We start from the raw sequence: 19,085 nt of genomic DNA, 5'->3' as shown, positions 1-19,085 counted from the left end.
TCACGGCCATTACCCTTATGAACACGAGGTGATCAGCCATGTAAGCCACAGATGGTGGTCAGTGGGCTTCTCATTGTGGGCAGGGCCTAGCCCTGGGGCAATGAAGCTAACACTCAATGTTCTAATGACTAGAACCCAGAGTTTTCCCTGACCAGTGACCATGGTATCAGAACAGAATAAAATATAGTTACATAGCCTATAACTAGCGCCTGGAGTATCCTTTAGGTTATGTTGTCAGAACAGTCAGGGACTTCCTCCCACCTAATACCCAACCGGTAAGGCTGTATACCCAATCACCAATAGGTCAGTTTGGTTGATGCTACCTGGGTCTCTGTTTTCATTCTCTATGGGTCTTGTTGAAGTCTGATGACATGACCTTAGTGACCCAGCCTTCTCTCCCCACAGAGCATTAATGCCTGTAGCCATTGACGTAGTTCAGATTGCACAGTAGGCATATGTTCCACCGTTTACTTTCCACCTTTGAAAGTGGACAGCATTGAGAAGTGAGACCAATTTGAGACCTACGATCTTTGAGGGGCCTGAGGAGACCCCTCTACAGGAGGGAAGAGATGACTGTTGAAAAGATGTTGCTCCCCCTCTTTCAAATACAGCATGTCCTTACATCTGACAGTAATCCAGCTATTATTCACCAACCCTCCCTTCTGACTAGACTTCATAAAAGGAGCATTCAAAGCTGCTTTACAAATTTGCTATGACCTTTGACCTGTGCCATGTTATCCTTTTCAACAATGACATGGTCCAAGCTCAGCAGGAGACTTCAAATCTCCTCTACACACATATGACAGCTTTGTTATGATTTTTTTTAAATCCACTGTTTTGGCTTTTCGTGATATAAAAAGAGCTGATGGGCCACTGACCAACAGTCATCACAGGTGGGCGCAACTGAAGTCCACTCTCAATTACCTTCGCAAGGCCGTTAGGACAAAGATTGTGTAGTAGGAATCATGATCTTCCTATACTCTGTTATATTCACACTGGTGCTGTTCTCTGAGTTTAACACCCGCTCGTTCGTCTTAGCTGTACCGACAGGCAAGCTGGACGAGGGTAGGTCAGAGCAGGAGAGCATGCTTTCGATACTAGGCGAAGACACAATGAGCGACAACGCTCTGGATGCCCCGAGGTTCAGACGGGAGCCCGTCCTGGACAATGGACTGGGCGACGAAGAGGACAACACAAAGATCGTCATCCTTTCAGTAAGTATCTTCCTTCATCCATGTCCATCCTCATACCAATCTTCCTCTTAACTCTCATCTTCATCAGTAGCAGCAGCAATACAATGTTATCCATATGCCAACATTTTACATTCGCTCAAACTTGAGCCATCATCAAACAAAGATGAAAGGGATAGCTGTTTATCTTTATTAAGAGTCACACAATGGCAACATGTACGATAATGTCTCCGCTCCATCAAAGGTTTGGTAGGCATGTGGAGTGATTCAGTTTGTCTAGCATCTGTATGTCATGGACATGGTTATCTCTGTAGTAATGGAACAGAAGGAGAGAACGATGAGGACAGGAGTTACAAAGCCACACAGATTAGATGTCTGGATCCTCTCATACTGGTTTCATACGGCCTGGCTCAGGACCAGACTCCAGAAAGCCGGGGTTTGAGACCCAGAAGATCTGTGCCGCTTCTTAAAAATGTCCATCTGGAAAATGGCATGCATCAATCCCAAATGAATGAAAAAAAAAACACCATCTTAATTAATTTTGATATTGGATTCTATTGCCCTTTCATGTGTATTGTTGTATCTTTGTTGTATCATGCAAGCTAGATAACCTTCGGCTTCAGTTCACCAGACCTGATTGTGCAATAGAATCATCAGTGGACAGAGTATACCAATGTAGAGGCTGGCTGAACCACTAATGGAAGCCTGCCAGACAGTGATCTAGCCTTCTGTCCCACAGGACATTGGACTGAAAGGGCACACCAGACGTGGAATGAACACAGCTTTCTCCCGAGCCCTTCCTGTCCTCCCCGACCGAGGCATAGATCACTCTCCTGCGGAATATAGCCTGAAAGTAGAGCGCAGGGAGGCCGACCTTGAGAGTAAGTATCGACCAGCAACTTCCTTTTATTTTTCCTTCTATGGTTCCTGTAGCCATTCAAACGTGGGCATGAGAAAGATCCCGATCACCGTCATTCAGCATGTCAAATGGGTGACGATACTGGCATTAAAAGCATAAATGAGTGTTGATACTTTTCACAATGATGTTCCATTCATTATTTGGAACAAGAACTTTATCGTCTGGACTGTTGACATTTCAGACATAAAAGCAACAAATTGAACACTATAGAAAGTTATGACAGCATTATTAAAAACAGTTAATGCTTTAAAATAACTGCAATTCTACCAATTTTATTCCCTGCAGTGCTGCGATGCATGATAGGACGAGTGTATCGACCCTGTTGGCAAGCATAAGAGTGTGGTGGATCCTACACTACTGCCCTGCCGTCTGTCAATCTCCTGCAAAACAAATATGCTTTCCTTATGCTCCATAGTTAAAACAAACATGTATAAAATCAAATAACTATTAAAATGGTTTTGAAAAACAATCGTATGCTTCAATTCTAGGTCACATAACATAGCTACATTTGGAAAGTCACCATCATACAGGTAAAGAAAATAAGAAACAGTATAGAATTTATTATAGTAGTAGTGAAGATGCATGTCAGAGAGGAGAAGTGTCTGGCGGTGGGCCTTTTGTCTTAGAGGGAGATAAACTGCAGGCCAAGCCTCCGCAGATCAGCCATCAAACAGACCTGCTTGGGTTTCAACCACTCTCAGACTTTCCACATTGCCTCAACAGCTCTTCTGCATCACACTCTCCCAGACACACCACAGCTGGTGATCTTTCTTTCAAAATGATGTCTGACAATTGTTGGAAAGCACAGAGGCAAAAAATAAATAAAAGTACAATAAAGCTTCTGAAATCAGGCCAAGCGCCACTGCGGGAAAACAAGTGCAATTGATTCCGGAACATTCAGCTTCAAAGACAGACAGACCATTGATTAAATAAAGCGACATTACTAGTACTGCCTTCTACATCATCACGACAATGAGTAGTTCACAATCTGAAGAAGCTGGTGAGCTTGCCCTGTCCTGCAATCAGTTTCTTCTTACTGGGGGCTTTAGCCCCACCATTCTTCCCTGTCAATCTGGTGGGGAGTTTCTTCAGAGGGGGCTGGTTCTCTGACACACAGTGTTCGCTACCATCCACCAGCTTCCGTTTACTGGCCTTGCTGCTTCCTTCTGTCTGGATACTGGTCTTCCGACCGCCCACGCCTACTCTGCTGCTCGGGGCATCATTTCCACTCCTGGGCCCCAGCGCTGCGGCAACCCCCCGGGTCGTGCCTCCTCGCTGGGCCTCTTTCCTCCCAGCCTCTGGGTAAACCTCCACTGGAGAGAGGAAACAGTAATAGAGCTTAACAATTGAGGTTGAAAAAAAATTGACATAAGAGAGGAAGGAAAGGGGGGAGGGAAATCTGATGAAATTGCTGACGTTAGCCTGCAGTTAAACAGCCAGAGTGTTTATTCTAGCGAGCTGAAAGTGAACATTTGTCATGTAACCCAATGGAGCGGAGCCTGGATTCCCACAGAAAGAAAGAGTAGGGGGGGGGTTAGGTTTTTACTACAGATGTGGGGGCAGCCAGGTTTTATAAAATGGGGAATCATTTAAAGGTTGATCGTAAGTACCATTCCCAAGGCTGGGACTGGGCAGGGTTCGAGGCCTGGGAAGGTGGATCTGGGCATCAAGCCGAAACGGTGGCGTCAGAGGGAATAGAAGCCATTCCCTGAAGGGGGGGTGTTGTGTGCATGTAGCTATGCTGCACTATGTGAAGAAGTCTGGAGCAGTTCGCCAGAATGCATGATTAGTACATGCAGTTACAAGTCTCTGCTGAGAAAGGGAGAATGAAGTCACAACTACACATTTTTTACCTCTGCCCAGCTCCTTGACAGCAGAGGTGGAGTCCACAGTAGTGAGGGTCCGCTTAGGAGCCGGGTGCACACAGGTGGGGACCTGGATGGTGCTGGGGAAGTCTAGCACACGGTTGAGGGGCAGCTCGGAGTCGTCCTGGTACGTGCAGGCAAACTGAGATCGGATGGTTCGCTCTCTGTCCTTAAAAAAAAGTTAATAATAAATAATAAGGATCAGGTGCACTAGATTAGGGTTGAAGTGAAGATACAAGATGGTAGCTCTCCAGGAATGGGCTTGTTTATCAAAACAGTTTTGTTGCAAGTTCTGGAGGAAAATTGTGACGTAATGAGGTTTAGCCAAGCCTCCATTAGACAATGAACCTGAACCTAGTAGCCCATTAAAAAAAAAAAAAAAAACTGATCTGAGGACAGTCAAGATAAGTAGAGAGTCTGATCTCCAGGACCCACAATCCCAGCAGCCCCAGGGGTATACTATGACTGAAGCTAGCGCTACTCAGGTCTTTCTAAAGCTAGCTAGCTTTAGTTAACTTCACATTCTCAGGCTTCATCCATACTACGACAGTGTATATTGCGTGTCCGCCTGCAGCTAATGCTAGCAGGCTTGTAACTGCACATGCATGTTGCACAAGGCTAGTCAAACGCGTCGAGACAATGCCGAAGCCTTAATCCATGGGCGAGTCAGTGCCACTAATTTGTGCCGAAATCAAAAGTCATTGCAAATTCCGCAGGAGATGGTGTGGAATAGGGTTGAAGTGCAGTGTTTATTTTTATATCTTTTTGCTGTCTTGTGTGCTCATCAATGCACAAGCACCTCACACACTCCTATTGATAAAATAACATTACGTCACAGAGTAAAACTTGAGTGGTTTCAAATTCACCGTCATTACTAAAGTGTAATTGAAGACTAATTAGGGTTAAGTGCCTTGCTGAAAAGGCGCAACAGCTTTTTCACCAAGTTGGCTCGGGGAGTCAAACCAGCGACTAAGATACCTGTAATGTGAGTCGTGTTTTTTATTTTTTTTTAACAGTTGAACAATCAAATTTTGAAAAAAAATCTGTAGTCTTCCTCAAATTAAGGGGACGATGACGCAATCTTTGTGAGAGGGAGGGAATCGGATTTAATTGGTCCTCAACTTGTGGCTTGGACACTTCATTCAAGGATAAATGGAGTTTAACTGCCTGGTATCAGGTTAGTTCTGAAATATTCATTACTGTAGAAATGTAGCTGGCTTAAAAGGTGAGCGAGCACTTTTGTGGAACTGGCCAGTTGCGACCTGTCATTCAGGGCAGAGCCGCAGCGGTTTAGCTAGTGCTTTCTGTGGTGGGGCAGCCAGCAGAAAATACAGAGCATAGGGATTGGTAATGTCAAATCAAATGTGATTTGTCACATACACATGGTAAGCAATGTTAATGCGAGTGTAGCAAAATGCTTGTGCTTCTAGTTCCGACCATGCAGTAATACTTAACACACACGTTTAAAGGAATGAATAAGAATATGTACATAAAAATAAATGGATGAGCAAAGCCCAAATGGCATAGGCAAGATGCAGTAGATGGTATAGAGTACAGTATATACACAAACATATGAGATGAGTAATGTAGGGTATGTAAACATTATAAAAAGTGGCATTGTTTAAAGTGGCTAGTGATAAATTGGATGTAATAAATGTTTAATAATTAAAGTGGCTAGAGATTTGAGTCAGTATGTTGTCAGCAGCCACTCAATGTTAGTGATGGCTGTTTAACAGTCTGATGACCTTGACAGAACAGCTTGTCACTCGATCCCAGCTTTAATGCACCTGTACCTACCTCATCTTCTGTATGATAGTGGGGTAAACAGGCAGTGGCTCAGGTGGTTGTCCTTGATCTTTTTGGCCTTCCAGTGACATCGGGTGCTGTAGGTGTCCTGGAGGGAAGGTAGTTTGCTCCCGGTGATGCGTTGTGCAGACCTCACTACTCTCTGGAGAGCCTTACGGTTTTGGGCGGAGCAGTTACCATACCAGGCGGTGATACAGCCCGACAGGATGCTCTCGATTGTGCATCTGTAAAAGTTGAGTGTTTTTGGTGACAAAAACGGGGGGGGGGGGGGGGGGGCTCTGTTGTTTCCTAAAGTCCACAATCTCCTTTGTTTTGTTGACGTTGAGTGTGAGGTTATTTTCCTGACACCACACTCCAAGGGCCATCACCTCCTCCCTATAGGCCGTCTCGTCGTTGTTGGTAATCAAGCCTACCACTAATGTCGTCTGCAAACTTGATGATTGAGTTAGAGGCGTGCATGGCCACGCAGTTATGGGTGTGAACAGGGAGTACAAGAGAGGGCTGAAAACGCACCCTTGTGGGGCCCCAGTGTTGAGGATCAGCAGGGTGGAGATGTTGTTTCCTACCCTCACCACCTGGGGGCGGTGGCCCATCGAAGTCCAAGACCCAGGGCCCCAAGCTTAATGACGAGTTGAGGGTACTATGGTGTTAAATGCTGAGCTGTAGTCGATGAACAGCATTCTTACATAGGTTTTCCTCTTGTCCAGATGGGTTAGGGAAGTGTGCTGTCCGATTACGATCGCATCGTCTGTGGACCCATTGGGGCGGTGCGCAAATTGGAGTGGGTCTAGGGTGGTGATATGATCCTTGACTCGTCTCAAAGCACTTCATGATGACGGAAGTGAGTGCTACGGGGCAATAGTCATTTAGCTCAGTTACCTTAGCTTTCTTGGGAACAGGAACAATAGTGGCCCTCTTGAAGTATGTGGGAACAGCAGACTGGGATAAGGATCGATTGAATATGTACGTAAACACACCAGCCTGCTGGTCTGTGCATGCTCTGATGACGCGGCTAGGGATCCCGTCTGGGCCGGCAGCCTTGCGAGGGTTAACACCTTTAAAATGTTTTACTCACGTTGGCTGCAGTAAAGGAGAGCCAATGTTCTCTAGTTGCGCCGTGATAGGCTCAGTGTTCCGTCACTCATGGGGACACTATGCCACCGCAAAATCTACAAGGAGAGCTTGAAAATTCAAGCACCTTGGGTGCTGCCATAGATTTATTTTAGAAGTACCCATACAAGAAGGCTCAAGTTCATTGGCCACAGATAAAGTGACATAACTACCGTAGCTTTGATTGGACTGATCATGTCATCATCATACTTTCAAAATCTTAGCTAGCAAGCAGTCATTATGAATCAAGTCGACAAGCTACGGGCAAATCCTTTTCAATTCTTGTCATAAGATAACGTATCGGTGCACATCGGCCATACAGTGCATTCAGACCCCTTTCCTTTTTTCCACATTTTGTTAAGTTAGCCTTAATAAAAAATTTTTTTAACCATTTTAGAATAACTCAATCTACACAATACCCCATAATGACAAAGCAAACACAGGTTTAGAAATGTTCGCAAGATGCAGTAGATGCGGTCCTGCTGCTGGGTTGTTGCCCTCCACGTCTCCTGATGTACTGGCCTGTCTCCTGGTAGCGCCTCCATGCTCTGGACACTACGCTGACAGACACAGCAAACCTTCTTGCCACAGCTCGCATTGATGTGCCATCCTGGATGAGCTGCACTACCTGAGCCACTTGTGTGGGTTGTAGACTCCGTCTCATGCTACCACTAGAGTGAAAGCACCGCCAGCATTCAAAAGTGACCAAAACATCAGCCAGGAAGCATAGGAACTGAGAAGTGGTCTGTGGTCACCACCTGCAGAACCACCCCTTTATTGGGGGTGTCTTGCTAATTGCCTATAATGTCCACCTTTTGTCTATTCCATTTGCACAACAGCATGTGAAATTTGTCAATCAGTGTTGCTTCCTAAGTGGACAGTTTAATTTCACAGAAGTGTGATTGACTTGGAGTTACATTGTAATGTTTAAATGTTCCCTTTATTTTTTTGAGCAGTGTAGTATGCAAGTATAAACACCATGGGCCCACGCAGCCGTCACAACGTTCAGGAAGGAGACGCGTTCTGTCTCCTAGAGATTAACGTACTTTGGTGCAAAAAGTGCAAATCAATTCCAGATCAGCAAAGGACCTTGTGAAGATGCTGGTGGAAACAAAACAAAAAAAAAAAGTATGTATATCCACAGTAAAACAAAGAGCCCTTTAAATCGACATATCCTGAAACTCCGCTCAGCAAGGAAGAAGCCACTGCTCCAAAACCACCATTAAAAAAGCCAGACAATGGTTTGCAACTGCACATGGGGACAAAGATCGTACTTTTGAGAAATGTCCTCTGGTCTGATGAATCAAAATATAACTGTTTGGCCATGATGACCAGTGTTATGTTTGGAGGAAAAAAAAAGTGGGAGGCTTGCAAGCCGGAGAACACTATCCCAACCGTAAAGCACGGGGGTGGCAGCATCATGTTGTGGGGGTGCTTTGCTGCAGGAGGGACTGGTGCACTTCAAAAGAGATGGCATCATGAGGATATATTGAAGCAACATCAAGACATCAGTCAGGAAGTTAAAGCTTGGTCGCAAATGGGTCTTCCAAATGGACAATGACCCCAAGCATACTTCCAAAGTTGTGGCAAAATGGCTTAAGGACAACAAAGTCAAGGTATTGGAGTGGCCATCACAAAGCCCTGACCTCAATCCCATAGAAAATGTGGGCAGAACTGAAAAAGTGTGTGCGAGGAAGGAGGCCTACAAACCTGACTCAGCTGGTTTAACTAAGTCAGGAGGAATGGGCCAAAATTCACCCAACTTACTGTAGAAAGCTACCCGAAACGTTTGACCCAAGTTAAAACAATTTAAAAAGCAATGCTACCAAATACTAATTGAGTGTATGTAAACTTCTGACCCACTGGGAATGTGAGGAAAGAAATAAAAATTAAATTAAAAACTATTATTCTGACATCACATTCTTCAAATAAAGTGATGATCCTAACTCACCTAAGACAGGTAATTTTAACTAGGATTAAATGTCATGAATTGTGAAAAACTGGAGTTTAAATGCATTTGGCTAAGGTGTATGTAAACTTCTGACTTCAACTGTAGGTCCTGGATGGCAGGAAGCTTGGCCACAGTGATGTACTGGGCCGTACGCACTACCCTCTGTAGCGCCTTACGGTCAGATGCCATACCAAGCGGTGATGCAACCGGTCAGGATGCTCTCGATGGTGCAGTTGTCGAACCTTTTGAGAATCTGGGGACCCATGCCAAATCTTTTCAGTCTCTGGAGGGGGAAAAGGTTTTGTTGTGCCCTCTTCACAACTGTCTTGGTATGTTTGGACCATGATAGTTTGTTGGTGATGTGGACACCAAGGAACTTTCAACTCTCGACCCGCTCCACTACAGCCCTGTCGATGTTGATGGGGGGCCTGTTTGGCTCACCGTTTCCTGTAGACCACGATCAGCTCCTTTGTCTTGCTCACATTGAGGGAGAGATCGTTATCCTGGCCCCACATAGCCAGTTCTGACCTCCCTATAGGCAGTCTCATCGTTGTCAGTGATCAGGCCACCACTGTTGTGTCTTCAGCAAACTTGTGGTTGGAGTAGTGTTTGGCCATGCAGTCGTGGGTGAACATGGGCTACAGGTGGGGACTAAGTACACACCCCTGAGGGGCCCCAGTGTTAAGGATCAGCGTAGCAGACGTGTTGTTGCCTACTCTTACCACCTGGGAGCAGCCCGTCAGGAAGTCCAGGATCCAGTTGCAGGGGGAGGTGTTTAGTCCCAGAGTCCTTAGCTTAGTGATGAGCTTTGTGGGCACTATGGTGTTGAATGCTGAGCTGTGGTCAATGAACAGTATTCTCACATTGATGTCATTTTTGTCCAGGTGAGAAAGGGCAGTGGTGAGTGCGATTGAGTTTACATCTGTAGATCTGTTGGGGAAGTATGCAAATTGGAGTGTGTCTAGTGTACGGCAGGATACTGTTGATGTGAGCCATGACCCAGCCTTTCAAAGCACTTCATGGTTACAGCCGTGAGTGCCACGGGGCAGTATTCATTTAGGTAGGTTACTGTCGCTTCCTTGGACACAGGGACTATGGTGGTCTGCTTGAAACATGTTGGAATTAGACTCGGTCACGTAGGTTGAAAATATCAGTGAAGACACTTGACAGTTGTTCTGCGCATGCTTTGCGAACACGTCCTGGTAATCAGTCTGGACCAGCGGCTTTGTGAATGTTGACCTGTTTAAAGGTTTTGTTCAAGTCGGCTACCGAGAGCGTTATCACACTGTCATCCAGAACAGCTGGTGCATGCCTCAGTGTTGCTTAACTCGAAGCGAGCATAAAAGGCATTTAGCTCGTCTGGTAGGCTCGCGCCACTGGGTAGCTCACGTCTGGGTTTCCCTTTGTAGTCCGTAATAGTTTAAGCCCTGCCACATCTGACGAGCATCAGAGCTGGTGTAGTAGGATTCAATCTTAATCCTGTATTGGCACTTTGCTTGTTTGATAGTTCATCTGAGAGCATAGTGAGATTTCTTATAAGTGTCCGGATTAGTCTCCCGCTCATTGAAAGTGGCAGCTCTAGCCTTTAGCTCGAGGCGGATGTCGCCTGTAATCCATGGATTCTGATTGGGATATGTACGTACAGTCACTGTGGGGACAACGTCGATGCACTTATTGATGAAGCCGATGACTGAGGTGGTGTATTCCTCAATGGCATTGGATGAATCCCAGAACATATTTCAGTCTGTGCTAGCAAAACAGTCCTGTAGTGTAGCATCCCCGTCATCTGACCACTTCCGCATTGAGCGAGTCACTGGTACATCCTGCTGAAGTTTCTTGTAAGCAGGAGGATAGAAATATGGTCAGATTTGCCAAATGGAGGGTCAGGGAGAGCTTTGTATGCATCTCTGTGTGTGGCGTAAAGGTGGTCTAGGATTTTTTCCCCCCCTGGTTGCACATGTGACACGCTGGTAAAAATGTGGTAAAACTGATTTAGGTTTGCCTGCATTAAAGTTCCCGGCCACTAGGAGCACCGCTTCTAGGTGAGCATTTTCTTTGCTTATGGCCTTATTGAGTGCGGTTTTAGTGCCAGCTTCGCTTTGAGCTGGTACATAGACGGCTAAGAATAATATAGATGAGAACTCTTGGTAGATCTGATGCAGTCCACCGCATCATAAAGGTACTCTACCTCAGGAGATCAATACCTTGAGACTTATTTATTATTAGACATAGCTCACCAGGTGTTATTGACAAAGACACACCCACCCCTCGTCTTACCAGAGGTGGTAGCGTCTGTTCTGCCGGTGAATGGAAAAATCCCGCCAGCTCTATATTGTCAGTTTCTTCATTCAGCCACGTCTTGGTGAAACATAACGGCAACATCTTAATGTCCCGTTGGTAAAATAATCGTAATATTATGTCATCAATTTTATTTAACGGTTGCACATTAGCAAGAATTGAAGGCATTGGGAGTTTACTCGCTCGTCTCTGGAGTCTCACGTTAGCAGCAACATTATGTACACAATAAGTATTTTTTTTTAAAGAAAAAAAATGTGTATTGCACAATTGATTGGGAGAATGTAAAACGTTAGCCATGGTCTTCGGCACACTTTCAATCAATTGAGTTATACATTTCTACTTGTAGGCTACTCTATAATTTCAACACATTTCATGTGTAGACTTCTGTATCATTTGCGCAATATCATTTAAATTAATTTTTATCGGGTAGGCATTACAATTAGCCGCGTCAATATTTGCAGCAGTGGGAGGTAATATCTGTCGCAGCTGATCTGTTGTCAGTATTGTGAAATAACTATATAAATTTAAGGAAAGATTTGAATGAAGAAAGCGGATCCAAGAGCAGCGCTCCGTGTCGATCCCATCAGTCTAGACACATGCTCCAACGATGCATTTAGCGACTGCTATGCATGGTGTTCTGGGAAACGCATGTTACATATTTAGCCGTTGTAGGAAAGACGCATTGTTTAAGACACTCGTAAGCTTAAATTCCATCGCTATCGGGAAACCTGGCCGATCCACTCCTTTATCCTCTGATCTAGGCCTGCTGGGGATTATCAGGACTCAAGGATTCTCCCTCCAGGCCAGCAGGAGAGGCGCAGTAGGGAAGGAGGATTTCAGTGGAGAAAAAAGAACGGTGTGCAAAACTGGGTGGGACTGTAACGCAAAGGGGGGGGGGGGGGGGGGGGTAAAAACAGTTAAAGCCCTGAGAAGGCTATTCAAAGAACTTCTCAAAAGAGCACCTAAAACAACATTGAACTCAGATCACCAGGCATGAAATGTACACGTACCCTCGTTGCATGCTAATAAAAACGCCTCACTAACGCCAGAAATAATGACGCCAGGGGAGAACATAACATAACGCAAGCAGGGAGGTAGAAGACCGACATGACATCCTGACATGCAGTCCACACTTAATCCAATTATAGCAGGTGGAAACAGCAGCATTTTGTTCTATTACAGGGAGAGAAAGGGGGGGTACCACTTCAGAGGCTGTCCTAAGACAACCTCTATAGACTGGTTGGCCAGACAAGGTAAGGTAAGGTAAGCCCATCCTGATGAGACCTCAAGGAACAGCAGGTGCAAGCAATTGCTCGGTTCTCAGGTTTGTTTTTGAATGCACGCACACAAGCCCAATAGCCCACCTGCAAGATCAGGATATTAGGTGAGAAGTTGGCAGACACATTGTTTCCTTATGGCAGCTCCTCTTATGAGCCAGCTTGGATTTCATGGGGAAGAGGAATACTTCAAAGCATTGAAAGGCATCTTGTTACAGAGATCAAATTATCACAGACATCAATGGGTCATACTATTCATCCAAATGATGCAATTCAATACATCATTAAGCACACTTAATTTGCTGAGCTATAACAGTTTTGCCGTGCTTATTCTGTCTGAAACAGACAAAAGCACGGGAAAAAAGAACCACAATGCAAAAACTAAATGTGACCATCTGCACATGGGCCAGTTGACTGACGTCAGTGTAAGATGAAACTATTGGACAGGGGTCCGGGTTGATAGACATTCAGCAGACAACAACCATTCAAGTTTCCCTTACTAGTCGAATTAGGCGACTGATATGACATCTTTAAAGTGAAGTGGATGCAGAAAGCTTCCGCCCGCCGAGTTCAGGAAGCGGTGAGCAGCCCAGGGACCATTACAGCGCACTCCCAGGAAGACGGCCAGAATGTGGGGAGCTAAAGTGACATCTGCTAGCGCAATCAAATAAAGGAGCCCATTTCCACAAAATGTGTTTAGCACACATGTTTGAAAGGGGTTTAAGCAGTCTATTTCATGTAGAGACTGAGAACGACCCAGCCCCTTTAAAATCTGAAACTGTAATTGTTTTAGATGAGCAGGCAGTTTCTACATCCAGGTTGTATTTGCTATTTAACTGGGTGCTTTTGAGGAACGGTACACTTGTTACTGACGAGCACAGCATGTTAGCGCCAGGTCTCAATTCTACAAGCGCATCGTGAAAACAGCAAACATGTACACTGAGGCAAGTTGATAAGCCCACAACCTTCCAGGCTACACACTACTGACTGAGAATCTGTCCACATCCGCTGGTTATATCAATCCATTTACATCCTGATAATTAGTGCCGATACCAGTATCACGATACTCGTTAAAATCTAGTCAAAAATAAATAAATGAAGCGGATTTCACTTCAAACATTGTCATCCAGATTCATATTTATTTCCCAAGCTATAGGAGACAACCTGTATTTTTAAAGGACCAAAGAGTTCTGCTTTGTTTTAATTTTTGCCATGGAAAAAATATTGTGATACAGTTATTGTCCTGGGCCTACTGATAATGAAGAGAGAAAACATCTAGGGATGCAATACAATGACCACAGTAAACAGGCAAACCCTCAGAGGGATTGACTTAAACAATTGTAGAGAATCTTCTGACCAGCTACTTATCAAACCAAGAGGGTGGAGCCCTGTTGAGAAGCGTAACAAAACATGTCACTGGGAGGTTGCCAGTTTGAATCCCCCGATTGTAGAGGAGTAGTTTTATACCCCAGACTCACTCAGAGCAACCCACTGGACTAACGCTGGGAGCAAAAACACAGCTGTACAAATGTGACCGTGTAGAAACCAGTTATAAGACAAGGGGCGTCAACTGAGCAAATAAATACAATACCGGGGAGAAATTACAGGACATAGACATTATTTTTCAATGTTTGGACATCTGAATCGATGTTTCGTATTCGGGTCTCCTGGTCCTACTTGGAGGGTGGGAGGTGGGCGAGCTGTGTGTACCTTGGGTTTGAGTTGATCTTGTCGCTCCTGGACACGGTGCTGCAGGGGTTTTGGAGAGGAGCCAGTGGGAACCTCAGGGGATCTGAGGACACAGAAGCAATCAGACTGAAAGCAGCTGTTTATGAGTTAGGGGTTAGAGAGGCTGTGAAAACCTATTTATTATTAGCCTATTAAGTTTTGATTAGCGCATGAGATGAGGCTTACCGGAACAGTGTGAGCATGCAGGCCCCCTCCTCCCCACTGAGGACAGCCTGATCCGTAGAGAGTAAGACTGCCTTGTTCCTGCAGGGCGGTGCCAAAGCATCTTCATCCAGCAACGCTATCAGGACCTTCACAGTCTCCCGACCTCCATAAGCAGTGGCGTGGTTAATAGCATGGTATCTAGGCTGAAGAGGATATACACAAAACCATATAGTGTTAAGATGACGGTGTTGATGTGGCTCAAACAAAAAGGGCATTGACATGAACATGTAGGCTGAGAGCGGTTGGAGCCGTTGGCCTAGAAAGGCATCATACCCTGGCTGGGCTGATCCCTGTCCCACTAGCCGACTGCAGTCTGTGGGACAGATGTATCTCAGCGATCCGCTCTTTGAGGTCCTTGGCAGTCTCGTCAGCTGCAGCGTACACAACGTCTCCACTGGCCCGCCCCTTCAACAGAGCTGCCCTGATACTGGTCACCAGACGAATACCAGCAATACTGAGAAAAACAAGTGTACATGAAATATAATAAATGCTTGCAATTATCTAAGCCATTAGGCAGACAAGTCAAGCAGCCTTCTACTTATAGGCCATGAGGAGAAAGATTGATAGACGCTCCCTTTGTCAAAGGGTTTACTCATCACTGACCATGAAGTGACTGCAACATTGGGGTGTGTGAAAAGAGCAGCAAATGTCAACACTGTGGCAAGGTGGGGTGGAGAAGGAGCAGGCTAGAATCCCTGACCCAGCTATTATGAGGGGAGTGAGTCTCTGGAAGAGAATCTTCTGGGATACCAGATGTTAGTTGAACAAGAGGCCCTGAACCCTTCAGAGAAGGTGTTTGTGTGTGGAAATACAGTACTCCAGTGAGGGTGTGAAGGGGGAGGTAGGGGTGCAGGCTGTTGAAAGAGCCATTCTGGCATCAGATCAGTCCAGTGTCCCATCAGAGAGGCACCACAGCAGAGCAGGGAGAAAATCCTCAGTCATAAACACCCAGAAGGCCCTTACTATGAGGGAACTGGGACAATGCATCCAATATTATGGACTCTATCGCTATATATCTGAGTGCCAAGATGTCAATCTAGCACTGTAGTTGCTACTGGAATTCAGGCCTTGTGACACAGCAGGACTTCCCCCATTGCTTTAGATCAAAGTTCAGTCCACACATTTCACCAAACAATCTCTTAACCACATTTGTGGCACAGCCAAACGCTTGATGAAGAAAATCTGAATCAATCTGCAATTATACAAAGGCCATGAGTGATCAAGGAAATCTTAAAGTTTGATGATAATAGTAATCAAACCAAGGAAGGAACATATTATCTTTTGACTTTGATGTAGCCAAGATAAACATGTTTTAGTAATTCACGTGTTATCATGAGAACCTGGGGCTGAAGTCATTAGGGGGAAATCAGATCTGTACACAGCAATGGGCAGGTGGGATTTGATGACAAGGGTAAGTAGAGTTGGAGTCTGCCAGGCCAGGGTGGTATTCATTAGGCAAGAAAACAAACAAGAAAACAGAAAAACTAGGAACTACAGTACATGGGCCTATCCATTAAGGGTTGGTTTTTAACTTCCATTCCAAAACATTTTGCTACGATGTGCACTAATAAATACAACCCAGCTGGTTGAGTACCTTGGGTCAGGGTTGTCTCCCAATATCTCCTCCAGGTTGTCTGTGAAATGGACAAAGTCTGACAGGCCTTTAACATGTTTCCTCAGGGGGTCAGACTCAGCAGGGGCATAGCCCTTTCCTCCCAGCTGGACCGCTCTCACAAATGATGTCACCGCCTACAATATATAGATGATTAACATTATGAGACCATAGGATTGTCGTGTCGTCAACATTCATTGCTGAAACCATAGGTCAGTGTAATGATAGGTTAACAGACATGGAAAGAGTAGAGGCCAATTTGTCATTCTTACCAAGAAGAGTGACATGTTCTTGCTCCGTGCTTCACGCTTCAGGTCAGTAAAAGCTATACGTCCGAGCGATCTGCTAGGGGTGTCAAGGGTGTGCGCTAGGGCCATGTCGTTCTTGGAGTTGACCAGCTGATCCAGATAGGAGCAGAAGACCATCCTCACCACCTTTCCTACCTATTGGAGATTTACGAGCCTTTAAAACCACCAGCTGATGCCACAAACTACACACGGTCCCATTTAAAGTCAGAACACCATCTTCAACCCAAACCAACATTTCATAAACCTCATCACCCCCAGGCAGTATTCAGTAGCAACCCATATTCTACCCACTCATAAATCAGACAGTTGACAGGGCAGTAGCCTGGAGAGAGCAGCGCATGTCCTAGCCCACAATGTCTGTTGCGTTTTAAAAACAGCTGCCTGGTAATTTAATTCACATTTTGCTCTTAAATCTGAGTGATATGATTTAAAGTTCCTGTTAATAAGAGAGAGACAGATTCCAGTGCCTGAAAAAGCTAAGAGAGAATGAAAGTCTTGCCAGGCTGACTGGGAAAACGAGAGGGAACAGTGAAACGAAGTACCTTGGTTGCACAATAATGAGCCAATATAACATTTAATATTCTGGCCAAACCACCTTCTCTTATGTGAGTAGAGAGAATGGAGTATGCTGACCTTTATAATGCTGATATGTTCATACATGCTTATGACATATCCGTTTACCTGTGTGCTGCATGGCTTTGACTTGCTTGATGGAGTCAAGGGGACATGGGACAGGGAATCCCTCACCTCATCGGTCTCCATGTTACTGGACAGAAACTGACACAGCTGGACCTTGGCAACATGAACACAGATTTAGCAGTTAGCCTAACTGGCCTTTGAGACTATATCAAACAGTTGACTAAAACTTCCAATCATGGTCCATCATCCTAGTTTCAAGCAGGCCTAATACTTACTGAGCTCAGAGGCTCCTCAGGGTCCAGATCAACCCTCAGCTGTTTGTACATAGAGTGGATATCAATCAGGTCCATAGTGTTGGTGCGCTTCAGAAAGGAGTCGTATTCTTTCCTTATGATGTCATAATTCTCTGGTCGGGAAGAGTCATTGTCAAGGGGCAGGTGAAGTTTGTCTAATAGTAAGTGTTTCCAGGCCATCAGGACATCGCTCAGGGCAACACTGAACTCTCCACTCTCCTGTCAGAAGAGAGCAAAAGCAGATGGCTTAAAGCCATGACTGCTGCCTGTGATGGGAATCAGAATGCATAGATCATGGAGAATTATCCTCCCATACAGTCTGGTGGGACCACGGGTGGGACATATGATGTGATTATTTCTTTATAGGGTCAGGAGTCTTCTGACCATGTGATCAGGAGAAACTAGGCCCACATGGCTATAATAGGGGTGCAGATAAACTCATTGCCTTAGTGACAACACGTTTTGGAGTTACACCATTAAATGTTATGGCTTTGATCGCAGTATCAATGTCTGTTAGGACCACAGTCAACGGCGTACCACGCAGGCTTGGGGGGCCTCAACCCAAAATAATTAGGAATTTAAATACCAGAATGGACATTGAGCTTCTGATGGGATAAAGAGAGACATTTTGGTCAGAGTTGGTCAACCAGGGTCAACCAGTGCTGTGATAAGGCATAAATTAATTAATGTGAAAAATGTCTGCACTGTATTTGTTAGCTAGCTTTAGATTAATGATACCATTCATATTAACTGCCACTATTATATTCAAACAATGCAGTCAATCCACAGCTATACACTAGCTGAAATCAGTAGATGCTAGGACTTAGACAAGTTGTAGCATTTACATGGCCCTCCCCCAATAGAATATGAACACATAAGCCATGTCAAAAATGCTAAGAACTACAGGAAATCAGCTGTAAAACTGCAACAAATCTCAGCCTCATGGCAAAACATGTAGAATAGCAGGAAATTATCTTTAAAAATGACAAATTCACAGCCTCATTGCAGAATGGCATGAGTAGCTATAAAACCACCCTTTTCCTTTACCCCATGGCACAAATTGTAGAATTCCAGTATGTTAACAGATGCACTCAAACTATTTTATTTTTTTACTATTTGGAGAAGGTTGGGGGCTTTCTCAGTCTTGCAGGGGCCCTATGAAACTGCTGTAGGCCACTTGTCACAGCAAGGGATTCATAGCTTATAAAATGTTACCAGTTTTACCTGTTTATTGACCTCTGCAATGGCCAGCTGTAGAACCAGCAACATTCCATCTGCCCCGTGGATGGTAGTCCTCTCTGACTCAAGAACCCGGTGGCATTCTCGCCTGAAGGTTCTCACGATTGTCTTCAGACTGTCCTCTAAAGTCGCCATTGTCCCTGTGAAGGTGACAAAGACTGTTTAGTTACATGTACTGAACCCCTCAAAAAGGCAATGTAACTAATAAAGTGCCGTAAAACGGCCTATAACAATGTATTAGTTAAACTGATTAACGTTCATTACAGTTGATATAAACATCTACAACAATATAGATTGATGGTATCTAGTGAAAAAAATAAAACGCCATTAAACACGCTTACCTAAACAAATGTTACAGCCTCAAACACAACCTTTTTCGATATATCTCGAATATGATAAGAGACGTAAGTAAGCGTATCGCCAAAATACGTTCACCACCCACGTAGCCAATGCACAAGCAGCTGATGTTTTGACATTTTTTAAATCCTGCTAATAACTACTCTGACCAATCAGATTCTGTGTCATCATTTAACCACGCCTATTTTGTTTCAACCGCTATCTGTGGTTCTTTATCACAGAACCCAATATTGTTTTTAGCATATCTGACTATGTTTCGTGTGAGAAC

The 19,085-nt window shown here is 44.8% G+C and overlaps 2 protein-coding genes across 3 annotated transcripts; one reads left to right on the top strand and one right to left on the bottom strand.

Annotated features, from left to right (window-relative positions):
• Window positions 1-872: 872 nt before the first annotated feature.
• Window positions 873-2,578, top strand: pmch (pro-melanin-concentrating hormone). Of its 2 annotated transcripts, none has more exons than XM_055905611.1 (3): window positions 873-1,214; window positions 1,930-2,071; window positions 2,395-2,578. In XM_055905611.1, exons 1-3 carry the CDS (start codon window positions 966-968, stop codon window positions 2,442-2,444), a joined length of 441 nt encoding a protein of 146 aa, XP_055761586.1. In that variant the 5' UTR covers window positions 873-965; the 3' UTR covers window positions 2,445-2,578. The 2 variants fall into 2 exon arrangements, with proteins under 2 accessions (XP_055761586.1, XP_055761584.1); XM_055905609.1 differs by having other exon boundaries at window positions 1,915-2,071.
• A 71-nt stretch (window positions 2,579-2,649) lies between these two features.
• On the bottom strand, window positions 2,650-18,921 carry parpbp (PARP1 binding protein). Its single transcript, XM_055905607.1, has 11 exons — window positions 18,802-18,921; window positions 18,446-18,600; window positions 17,204-17,440; window positions 16,971-17,081; window positions 16,254-16,424; window positions 15,964-16,118; window positions 14,643-14,823; window positions 14,331-14,512; window positions 14,127-14,208; window positions 3,963-4,143; window positions 2,650-3,422 (listed from the first exon to the last, which is right to left on the bottom strand). The coding sequence occupies exons 2-11, from the start codon at window positions 18,593-18,595 to the stop codon at window positions 3,091-3,093; spliced, it is 1,782 nt and encodes a 593-aa protein (XP_055761582.1). The 5' UTR covers window positions 18,596-18,600; window positions 18,802-18,921; the 3' UTR covers window positions 2,650-3,090.
• Between the last annotated feature and the right edge of the window lie 164 nt (window positions 18,922-19,085).

This window comes from Salvelinus fontinalis, chromosome 39, assembly GCF_029448725.1.
Source record: "Salvelinus fontinalis isolate EN_2023a chromosome 39, ASM2944872v1, whole genome shotgun sequence".
NCBI lineage: Eukaryota > Metazoa > Chordata > Actinopteri > Salmoniformes > Salmonidae > Salvelinus > Salvelinus fontinalis.
This window is presented reverse-complemented; position numbering and strand designations above follow the sequence as displayed.